This window comes from Thamnophis sirtalis, unplaced genomic scaffold (assembly GCF_051295495.1).
Source record: "Thamnophis sirtalis isolate CommonGarterSnake01/CBP01778 unplaced genomic scaffold, rThaSir2_p1.2 scaffold_6, whole genome shotgun sequence".
NCBI lineage: Eukaryota > Metazoa > Chordata > Lepidosauria > Squamata > Natricidae > Thamnophis > Thamnophis sirtalis.
In genome coordinates, this window is record NW_028261386.1 from 10,830,116 (window position 1) to 10,842,315 (window position 12,200).

At 43.9% G+C, this 12,200-nt stretch overlaps 1 protein-coding gene across 5 annotated transcripts in view; it reads right to left on the bottom strand.

Annotated features, from left to right (window-relative positions):
• Positions 1–3,518: 3,518 nt before the first annotated feature.
• Positions 3,519–12,200, bottom strand: part of AUTS2 (activator of transcription and developmental regulator AUTS2) — a 1,079,640-nt gene continuing 1,070,958 nt past the window's right edge. For all 5 annotated transcript variants that reach the window (XM_087717194.1, XM_087717195.1, XM_087717197.1 and 2 more), the window contains one exon: positions 3,519–5,641. In XM_087717194.1, coding sequence (XP_087573320.1) covers positions 4,405–5,641 — 1,237 coding nt within the window. In that variant the 3' untranslated portion in view covers positions 3,519–4,404. The remainder of the gene's footprint in view (positions 5,642–12,200) is intronic.

The following is a 12,200-nucleotide window of genomic DNA, read 5'->3' on the forward strand; positions in this document are numbered from 1 at the left end:
CACGGCGCTAGGGATTCGAACCGTTGAACTGCCGACCTTTCTGATCCACAAACTCAGCATCTTAGCTACTGAGCCACTGCGTCCCTTGCTTGATGAGCTCCTGCCAAATTCTTGTCTTCTGAACTGTGTCCCACCAAACAAAGAATGCCTACCAGTTTAGTTCACATTTTTTAATAACATGGCACAGATTTTACATTACACAAGGCTTTGCTCATGAGGAAACATGCTGTGGATTGAATGTCGCTTCAGAGTTGTTGATTTTCTTTTTTCACATAAGATTTAGAAAGGACTTTATTACATACAGGAGAAACAGCAAAAAAAAAAAAAGATTTGTATATAACAATATTTGTATACAATACTGAAAGCTATCACTACAGTGCCAGTGTACATATTTTTCAGGATTCTCTCTTTTTTTTTGCTTTCTTTTGTCTTGTTCTTAGAAAAAACACTGCACAACATCTGGAGTTCACAAAATCTGAAGTTCACAACTAAAACTTTTTAGTTGACTACTAAAATAGATTTTTGATCATTAGAAACAGCGGTCTGTAATAGACTTTTTTTTCTTTTTGTCAAAACAGGAGAAACAATTTGAGATATCACTTTAACACTAGAAGACCAAAGGAACTATTTTCTTTTAATCCCATACACATATTTTTACAGATTATTAGGAGGCAAGGTATTGTACGCTTTCTGATAAAGTCATATTCTCTCCAAAGTATTTCAAAACAGAACCCAGCATTTAAAATCAAGACACTTAGGAAAACAGAATTATGGAACACGTGAAAACAATTTCTACTTAAGGGGAAAAAATGGACACTTGTGATTTCCTTTTGCCTGTGGTCGATGCTAAAATAATTAAGAAATCAATGTCAAACAATTCATGACGGCAACCGTTTTCAGTTGCAAACAACACTACAAAATTTTGAGTCCAGGTAATCCTCGACTTACAACCACAAATTGAGCCCAACATTTCTGTTGCCAAGCAAGACAGTTGAGTGAGTTTTGCCCCACTTTACGACCTTTCTTGTCACAATTGTTAAGTGAAACACTGCAGTTTATTAAGGTAGTAACACAGTCGTTAAGCCAATCTGGCATCCCCATTGACTTTCCTTGTCAGAAGGTTGCGAAAAGGGGACACCGCAACCGTCGTAAATAGGAATCAGTTGCTAAGCATCCGAATTTTGATCATATGACTATGAAGATACTGCAATGGTTAAGTGTGGAAAAATGATCGTAAGCCACTTTTCTCAGTGCCGCTGTAACTTTGAATGGTCACCAAACAAATAGTTGTAAGTTGAGGACTACCTATAATGGCATGCACGAACCTAAAATCAGCAGGATATTCTTTTTAAAATGGCCAAAATCTCACGGGAGCACCAATTCCAAGCAATTTTAGGATTCTTAAGACATAAAGCCACACACACACACATCTTCTAAGGCTGCAGCCTTCTCACCTGAAAATGCATGAAATCTCAAATGAGATCACGGACACCTCCTAGACCAGTGTTTCTCAACCTTGGCTACTTGAAGATATCCGGACTTCAACTCCCAGAATACCCCAGCCAGCATTCGCTGGCTGGGGAATTCTGGGAGTTGAAGTCCGGACATCTTCAAGTTGCCAAGGTTGAGAAACACTGTCCTAGACTGTCTGACCTCATGAAAGTTAAGCCTTTTCTCACTTCTGGAATATGCACGGTGCTCCTGTGAGTTTCTAGAGGAAGTTACAGACAACCTAGTGCTATGACCTTCTTGTGCTCAACCCTACAATGATGGGACGGTGGGAAAATATTAACGTAAGTGTACTGTCTTACCAATGCTTCTGAAGAGCTAAGAGCAGACTTCTTCGCCTAGTCAAAAGTGCATCCTTACAAGGATTATGCCCATGTTAATGGATGTTCGACTGGTGTCTGAATGTGGGGAAAGGGTTAAGAAAATCGGTACCCCATTCCAAAATCGGTGATTCTTTTTTCCCAAATGGCAAAGATATCCACGTTCCAGGTTGCTAGTCGATACAGCACCAGAGGTATCAGGTTTACAACAGATGGCGTTTAGAAAAGTGGAGGTTAGTTATAAGGCCCAGCTTAAATCACACAGGCAACATGGTGTACTGCAATTGTTCGGGGCTCCAATTCCTATCAGATCGAACCGATGCCAAAATAATAGAAGATGTTTCTGCAAAATGTCTTGAAGGATCATTCAGGTGCCCTTTGTTTGCAAAGTTTTGGAGGTGGCTAGAACCACTAAGGCAGCGCCCGAGGTCAATCAGTTGCCGACCAGATTTTGGACTACAAACCCCAGCATTCTTCTCTACACAATCCTTCCTTAATTATATAATTAGGTGCAAGAATCTGGAGGCTTTGTTTTTGAGTTTGCACTATATATAAACTCACCAAATGGACTGGATTTTCATAGCATCTTAAAACCACAAAACTAAAAAAAAAAAAAAAATGAACCAAGGTGATCCTGAACCACTTTTAGGATGTTGTACAAATATTGTTATTGGGCGTTAACTACTCTGACCTCAAAATCTGGCAGAAGCATGTAACTGCAATGGCATCTGGGAGAGAGGTTAGGAAGTCCAATGGCAGCTGTGTCTGCACGATCGAAGTCGGATCTATTTCTACAGGCATTGCACACAAAAAAACCGAAGTTTAAAAAAAAATAAGCCGGGCATTCACCATGTCATAACTGCCAATCTTGCTTTTCCTGACCTCCTGGGCAGAATAGTCTGTATAAGTGTCAGTTTTGTTTCCTGACACTCATTTTGTCACTTCGCGCAATCTTTGTTTATACCAGAGGTCTGCAAACTTGGCAACTTTAAGATTTGGGGACTTTAGCTCCTGGAATTCCTCAGCCACTCAACTTTAGAACCTATGGACTTCAACTTCCAGAATTCCACAGCCAGTCAACTTTAGGACTTCAACTCCCAGAATTCCACAGCCAGTCATGCTGGCTGAGGAATTCTAGGAATTGAAGTCCACAAGTCTTAAAGTTGCCAAGTTTGGAGACCCCTAGTTTACACTCTACATGTTGGATGAAACAAGGATGAACAACTAGGCAAAGTTAGGACAATTAGCTTCATTTGATAAAATTGAAACTAAAAGATTTAGTTAGATTTTTCATTTCTCATTTATTTAATAATGCCTGTAGTTCTTAATTCAAAGTTGTAATTTGGCAGAAAACCTGGAAGGGGGTGGTGGTGAAGCAGATTGTAAGTCCCCTTCTCTTACTCATTCCTCACCCTTTATAAGGCCTAAAGAGAAGGACAGCCCAGGCAATAATGCTGCTGGATTCTTGTGAGTTAAATTCAGAGTTTGCTTGGCTCCTCTAAATGGATTTCAGCAAAACAATAAGAATAAAAATGGTCTACTTTTGAGTTTTAAAGTTTGAATCACAGTGACACCGAAATAGCTCTGAAGAGGCTGGATGTCATCTGAACATTGTACAACAATTTTCAAATTGAATAAAGAAAAAGAAACAACAAAATACTAGATAGCAAAAGGGTTTTTAAAAAACAAAACAAAAAACAAACAACAGGTAGGAAAAACAAACAATAAGTGAGATGCAAGTTCTATTTGTTGAAGGTGAAGATGGTTTGTCTCTTCATCCAAAAGGGATGAGGGATATGTGGGTTTGTTCAGGGAAAGTATGACTTTATGTGTGGTTTGTGTGTGTTGACAAGGCGCCTTTGATTTAAAGAGGCTTTTGTGAAAAACCTCAAAAATTAATTGCATAGCTGAAGGGGTTTAGCTGTCTTATGACATTAGATGCACCGCAGCTCCGCGGTCTTTCGCACAATTAAAAGTCTGCAAAGAGAACAGTTGAAGAAGTAGTAATGCATTATGTTACTTATTCTTTTTTTTTTCCTATGTACATACTTACAAAGTAAAGCTTTCGTCTTACCCATGTTGCATATATGACCCACGAACCCACGAAATAACGTTATTTTCAACAACTCTCTTACCGGGGGGGAGAAAAACATATATAAAATAATAAAATAAAGGAATTCTGCTTTTCTTCATTTCAACCTGGAGAGAATGAAAAGAGAAAGACAGAAAGGTGGAAAAAGGGACGATTTTGAGGAGGGGGGGGAGATGAAATACTGACTTACATCTTGTTCTGTTAGGAACAGTAAGAAAGAAAGAGCATTTACGTAGAAAATGTGCCAACTTTTGTCTAAAAGGTTCTGAAAACTTTTTTTTTTCAACATATAATATACAACCCAACCATTTATTATTATTATTTTTTGGAAAAGAAAAACCAAGAAAGGAAAGCAAAAAAACCTTAGTACACCTGGGTATGTACATCTTAATACAGCTGGGTCATTACCAAAGTCTACATTTATTGAGTAAGAAGATCCGTTTGTCTAATTGTTCGTCTCTCTTGGATGTCTGTCGGCCATCTTTATCGTGCTTCGATGTCTTTCAGAGTGTGAGAGGGCGGCCTGTCCCGCATTTCTGTCGACAGAGGTGTAGTCCTTCGGGGAGAACCAGGCCGAGGTCCCAAGGTGGAAATGAGAGGGGGAGGAGCACTCAGGGCCGCTGTGGGAGGGGCTTTATTGAGGATGCCGTTCTGAAGTCCTGAAGGGGGGCTGACTCGCGGGTAATGCATACTAGGAAGTCCCGGAGTAAGGAGACTCGGGTGAGCCAAATGACCATCCAGGGCCACGGGGTGCACGGAGTGGAGCCGTACGTGCTCGTAGTCCTCTCTGAGCATGTGCAACCGTTCTCTCTCGTCCAGGTGGGCCCCTCTTTCGTGCTCGCGGCGCGGGTCAACCGAAAGCGGGTGATGGTGATGATTATTGTAGTCATGCGGCTCTCGGTCCCTGAAAGATCTCTCTGCGTCGTAGAGCCTTGGGGTGGAGAGGCGGTGCAGCGGATCGTTCCTCAGGAGAAACTCCCTGCCCAATGGGTCTCTCCGATGGAGGTCTAAGTCTCTGTAGGGATCCCGTAAGGGGTCCCTCATGGGGTCCCAATGGAACGAAGGATATGGGAAGCGTTCGGCCCCCGGGATTGGGCTAATGCCCATGAAAGGGGTCATCATGCGAGTCCTATCTAGACCACTGATGGTGTTCATGGGGTGGATGCCAGTGACCCCCACAGTCATGGGCATGGACGCTAAAGGGCCTGGATGGACACTGGATGTGGGCATGGACGGTGGCCGCTCAGAGGGCCGGTGTGTTTGGGGTGTTTCCGGAGAAATGTCGTGATCTTCCTTCCTCTCCTCCTTCACTTTGACCTCGCTCGATTTTTTCAGGTTCTCATAAGCAGGTTCACTCTTCTTCTCAGCATCCCGGCTCGAGTTGCTGCTAGGTCTGGTGCTCTCGGCAACAGGTGTCCTGGTGTAGGGTGAAGGCACCCGAGATGCTTGTTTAGATTCTTCCAGCGCTCTATTATCGTGGGTCACACTCTCCTTGTCTGAAATGTAGTTGTCTTTTGCCTTGTGTTGCTCATCGACGCTGACATCCTTCCGTGATTCTGGGTGATCCCTCTCTCGCTCTTTGGACTTCTCTTTTTCACGAGCTTCTGAGTTCAGGTGGCTCCTAATCTGTTCAACTGAGCTGCGACTGTGTCCAAGGGAACTCACAGAATGGATAGGTGCTGGTGAAGGGTGGCTTGAGTGTCTTTTCTCAATAGTCTCCCTAGAAGTATTAAAAAGCACAAAAATTAACACAGAAGAAAGATTATGGAGATGCTTAAGGCCAAATTTTTGAATATGTCCATGGGTGATTATAACCTGCCTAGTATGGATAACAAGTACCAGCTCCTAACATTTTCAGATGGTTTGAATTCTGACTGAGGCTTCCCAAGAGCATAAAGCCAACTCCTTGTACTGACAAAAAACCCTTTTATTCGTTTACTATGAATTCTGCTCATTCACATACAGCAAAGTCTTTCAAGGGAGGATTTACAATCACAGACCTTCTCTGGTTTGGAGAGCTAACAGGCTGATATCTGCAGAACTTGGCAAAGAGTCTCGGAGAGTCACGAATCAATTAAGCGAACTAATTGTCTCCTGCAAACTCCACTCCCCTTTCGCTCCCCTTTTATTGCCTCTGGGTGGGGTCATTCATTGTCCACATGTGGCCTTACTCCCAAGTCCACCCCTGTTCTTTAGCTGTTCCCTTCATCTGGCAACTCTGTGCACGTGCATACTGAGAACAGGCTGCAGCTGTTCATCTGCCTCACTGATGCCTGACTCTGAAGGCAGCTGATAAGTGGCATACGGCTCTGGCCCCCTCTCTGCCTCCAACACAGAGCCCTCATCAGAGCCTTCCCCAGATTCCAGGACTGTTCCATGTTCCTCCTCAACCTCCTCACTGTACGAATCTGCTGCCAGCTGCATAGGCTGCTGGCAGGCCACAAGAGTTTGGCCAAAGATCAGAGCAGGTGAGGATCAGATACCAACACCATCTAGAAGTCTATCTCCCTGCCATTTGTATATCAAAACAGCCCTCTGCAACCAGGCACCTTCCACCTCATTCACGACCTCAGTTATTTAGAGATAATAAGAGTGTTAATCCAAGAAAACTGGATTGCAGTAGGCCATGGAAGTTGCACTAAAGTCTGGTTTATTTTAGTAGTGTTGACACAAGGTGTCAGTTCCAAATGGGGATGCTAACACATACTTGTATTCCAGACAGAGAACATCCTCACTCAGAAGACCTCTATTCCATCAGAAACTCAGATACTTTGGCCACCTAATGAGAAGGGAGGACTCACTGGAAAAGACCCTGATGCTGGAAAAGATTGAAGGCAAAAGAAGAAGATGGCAAAGGATGAGATTATTAGATAGCATCATTGACACCACGAACATGGGTTTGGGCAAACTCCAGAAGACAGTGTCAACTCGCAAAGTATCCCTGGCCTGGTCTCAAGTTGCCATAGGCAAGGGGGATGGGACACTAATGAAGCAGCATGGCAGCCACAAACAGAAGCACATTCCAGGGATATCTTTGTCAAGGGTGTATCCCAGGTTACCCGCAGCAGCCAGTGGGCAGTGACCTCTACAGCCCTTGAAAGTGCTCCGTTGGAGAATGTGATTTATGATACAACCTGGAGGTGCGGGGGGGGGGGGGGGAGAGAACAGGGTCATAATTAGGCCGTAAATTACATGGGGTCACAGTTGGCTTCACTTGGGTACTTGCCAACATGTTGCTCCTAATAAATAACTGGATTTCTTTTGAAGCTTGGCTTGAGGCTCATGATTTAATTAGGGCATCCGTCGGAACCCTGGCAGACAGGGGAGAATAGGGGGACTTGGCGTGCTGTGGTCCATGGGGTCATGAAGAGTCAGACACAGAGACTGAACAACAACAACAACATTTCATCAGACATAATAAATCCAGCCAGTCAGGCATCCTGAAATACCCCTATAGATTTATATGAGTCCCTTGAGATACTTAAAATATACGATTTGGTAGTGGGTCACTGTGCGGTAGAACTATGCCCTTTGCGATACTCTTGGAGTTATTTAGAGCCAAAGATCAAACCAGTGTGGATAATGAAATGGTGACATCTTCTCACAAGCATCTTCTTAATTAGACACAAATGACACAAAGAAGGGCAAGAATAGCTTCCAGAAACTTATTTGCTCTTTGGCTTCTGCAAACCTTTGTATTATTATTTAATCTTCAATTCGATTCAGTCTGGGATTAATAAAAACTTAACAGTTCAGGTCCTAACTAAGGACCTAAGAGCTGTTAAGGTAACATGTAAGTATATAGGCAGTTTAGTATACAGAGTGTTTTGTTTTTCAAAGTCAGAATACTCAGGTCCAATAAATTTAACATTTCCATGTAACTAGGAAGCCCTCGGGGTATTGCTCTAGTCCAGGGGTGTCAAACTGGTGGCCTGCAGGCTGGATGCATCATGTACAGGCCATCCCCACCCCAGCTCCACAAAGGGGGAAAACGTTGTGAAACATCACAGGACAGCCACGAGTGTGACACCGTGCTCTAGTCTAAGGGCTCATATTACTATTGGGACAACCAGGGGCAGGCTTCAAAAATTTTAGCAAGGGGTTTTCTGTCCAGTTGCTGGGTAGGTGTGGCCATGATAGGTGTGATTTATTGGGCCTCCTGCACCACATGTGTGTGTGTGTGTGTGTGTGTGTGTGTGTGTGTGTGTGTGTGTGTCCTCCTTGGGCTCTGGAGGCTTTCATTGAGCCTCCAGGAGGGCAAAAATGGCCTCAGCAGGCTCCAGAGGTAGGCCCATTTTTTGCCCTCCCTGCACTTACCTGCAATCAAAACGGGCCATGTGGGGACTCCTGGGAGGGGTGGGTTGGGCGGGGCCAGCCAGGAGTGGGATTTGGGGGTTCTCCAAACTGCACAGAATCATAGCTAGAGGTTCTCCCGATGCCCTGCAAACCCCCAGCAGCCCATCCCTGGGTACAACCATTTATTTCTTCCTCCACAATCACTCAGCTCCAATTTGTAAATCACGATATTTCATTATTTTTTCAAACTGTTTCTCTTCGATTCCTGCATCATATGGAATTGCAATATCAATGAACCAGACTTTTTTCTTTTCCATAATAGTGATGTCAGGCATGCTATGGGTTAGATATCTGTATGTCTTATTATTGTTGTTGCTGTTGTTTTAAATGATTAGACTCTAGTGGATTTTTTTACCATTTAATTCTTGTGACCTTCTTCATTTCTACAATTGGTTTCAAGACTCACCAAACTTCTTTCTACCCTTTGCCAGATAATACCAAATAGGAAATAAATTGCCTGGCAAGATGCTACACAAACTATTCTGCCATCCATCTACCTGTCCATCCAGTTTTATGGTCAAAGGCTAAGAGAGGGGGACTAAAGAAGGAATTAATGTACTAGAAGGAAAAAGATTAGTGGTGAAACTTAAATACCGTTCTATGTTTACACGAAGATAACTAAACAGACCCTTTAAGCTTAAACATGATTCAAATCCAGTATCTTCTAACAGCAACAACTGAGCAGAATCATTCCTAGAAAGTGAAATAAATTGATCCATCAGTAAAAAATGCACAAGCTCTTATCCTTCAGGCCAAACCATGTAAGGAGATGAAATATTGAGAGCATGGGCACAGTTTAAGGGGAATACCCAAGAAATCAGATGGTCTTGTAGGCCTCATCTGAATATGGAAAGGTTGCTGAATTGAACTGAATTGAACAGCACAACTGAACTTAAAATGTTATGTCATCGAAAAGCTATGACCACTTTTGCCATTCCAGGGATGTTTGGCTGCCAGTTAGTTTCCAGGTATAATTCGAGGTGTCTTTAGGAAAGATTTAGGATAATGTGTTGTGGCCCGCCAGTGGCCATTGGAGCTGGAAGCAGATTTGGACAGTGAGGAGGTTGGAGAGGAACATGGGCCAGTCCTGGAGTCGGCTCAGACGAGTGCTCTGCTTCAGAAGCAGAATGGGGGCCAGGGCTGTCGGGACAGTTATCTGCTGCTTTCAGAGTCAGACAACAGTGAGGCAGACAAACAGCTGGAGCCTGTTCCCAGAGTGCGCGTGCACAGAGTTGCCAGACCAAGGGAACAGCTAAGGAACAAGGGTCGACTTGGGAGTAAGACCAGAGGTGGACAGTGAATGGCCCCTCCCAGAGGGAATAAAAGAGGAGCGAAAGGGGAGGGGTGTTTGCAGGAGACAATTAGTTCATTCCTGCCTTCTTGCCAAGTATTGTGGAGTCTGAAAGATATCGGCCTGGCCACTCTCCAAGTCTGATAAAGGTCAGTAATTGTGAACTATCTTGAAAGACTCTGGGCTGGGATTTTGCTGGAGAGGAATTCACTGTAAATTAAATAAAAGGGGGTTTTCGGATGAGGAGTTGGCTTCGTGCTACTGGGGAAGCCTAGGTCAGAACATAATGGAAGATTAAGCCTATCACCATGGATGGAATATTCATGGTTTATTAGGAAGGAGCTTTCTGTGTGATTTGATTTTCTAATCTAAGTACTTTGGTACTTTGTAAACCAGCTACAATACAATACTTGTGTTACCATAGAAGCATAAGTGTTTAACAAGAAATAAAATTCATGTTGTTGGTGTAAGTGTTCTTCTAGGCTAACCAGATGGCTAACCTTTTTGCCCTTGCATGCCAAAATCACCTGTGCATGTGTAATAGCGTATGCGGGTGCCCGCAATGCAATGTACCTTGCCCCCTGCGCATGCGTGCACCACCCCCATGCTTCCCTGTCCCCCTGCGCATGCACGTGATACGCCTGCAACCCCCCTTGCATGCACGCAACCCACCCACGTCCCTAGCAGGCCTCCCTGAGCCTCCTGAAACAAAAAACAGGGCACACGCACAGCAGACATGAAAATCGGCCGGCTGGTGGGAGGTGCGTGTGCAAGTGCGGTGGAGCTGAGCTGGGCGACAGCTCTCGTGCCCGCAGAGAGGGCTCCGTGTGCCACCTGCGGCACAAGTGCCATAGGTTCGCCATCATGGTTCTAGGCAGAAAGACAAGAATGGTGGATATGTAACTAGATAAGAGATTTGTGACTGAGGCCCTCTTAATAAAAGGCAACTCTCATTGTGCAGATACAAAGGGAGAATTCTGGATCTCTATCATAGCATTGTCTGATCAGTACTTGAGCTGAGAATCTGCAGGAAAATACCGTATTTTTCTGAGTGTAAGACGCACTTTTTTTCCTCAAAAAAGAGGCTGAAAATCTGGGTGCGTCTTATACACTGAATACAGCATTTTTTGCTTCCTGAAGCCCCGCCCCTTCACCAAAATGGTCGTGCATAACCTTATGGAGGCTTTCAAAGAGCTCCTGGATGGCAGAAATGAGCAAAAAATGGGCCGTTTTTTGCCCCCCCCCAGCAGCACTCTATAAGCCTCCATAAGGCTACATATGAATTTTTTTTGCTCGTTTTTGCTCCCCCCCCCAGGAGCACTCTGCAGCCCCCCCCCCCGGCTATTCATGCCTTTTTTGGGGGGAAAAACAGGCTTGTTTTGCGAAAAATGGGCCGTTTTGGGGAGGTTTGCAGAGTGCAAAAACTTTTTTTCCCCCTTTTGGAAAGCTCTTTAACTGATTGATGAGAATTACATTGATCAAGTGCTGTGCCAGCAGAAACACCTATCTACTGTATTTCTCTCTAGATCCCTCTACCTACCTACCTACCTACACACACACTCTCTCTCCCTCCCTCCCTACTGTATTTCCCTCTCTTTCTCTCCCTCTCTATCCCTCTATCTACCTATCTACTTTTTTTTTTTTAATTTGCCCCTTCAAAACCTTGGTGTGTCTTATATTCCGGTGTGTCTTATACTCCATAAAATACGGTAAATCTAAGATGACATGATTTTCCCCAGAAAATATTCCTCTTCAACCATTTGGCTCACATCAAGATCACGTGACATGTTTCTATGAAAATCAGAAGTGGCATCAGATGCAGAATCGGGAAGGCACCTTATAATTTAATAATATAAGTGTCAAGCCTCAATTTGATTGGGATGTGAGATGAATTCTGTTTGACACAGGTTGGAGTTGAGAGGGGATGGAGCTGTCAGTCACAATATCATTCCTAACTGATGAGTCAACCACATTCCAATGTCTGGCTGACCAGAGGAGGAGGAGGACAGATGTCGCTGAGCAACCAGTTCCCATCTTGGTTGGACAATGTGACAGCTTGTTTTGGAAACTTGAGAAAACTGAAACTTATTTTGGGGTGAAAAGCCTTTAGTGAACTTTAGTACTGGCTTTTCACCAATTAGTGCCAATATGGTGCATCCAAATAAATTTGTACTTTGAGAAAATGGAATGCCTCGGAGTTCAATTCGTGATGGATGCGTTGAAGAGCCATGGTGGCGCAGTGGTTAGAGTGCAGTACTGCAGGCTACTGCTGATCACCGGGTAGTTTGGCATTTTGGCAGATCGAATCTCACCAGGCTCAAGGTTGACTCAGCTCTCCATCCTTCCTCGGTGGGTAAAATGAAGAGCCAAATTATTGGGGGCAATAGGCTGACTCTGTAAACTGCTTAGAGAGAGCTGGAAAGCCCTGCAAAGTGGTCTATACATTTAAGTGCTATTGCTATTACTCAGAACCTGACATTAAGTTCCTAATTCAGAAGCAGACCATCCTTTTTTGATAAAAGGAAGACTTTTGTACTTCCACACACTTACTTGCCTGTGCTGTTCTAGAGATGGGATGAGGAACCAAAGACTCAACAAGATTGTTGGGACATTTAGTTCCGACTATCAGGGA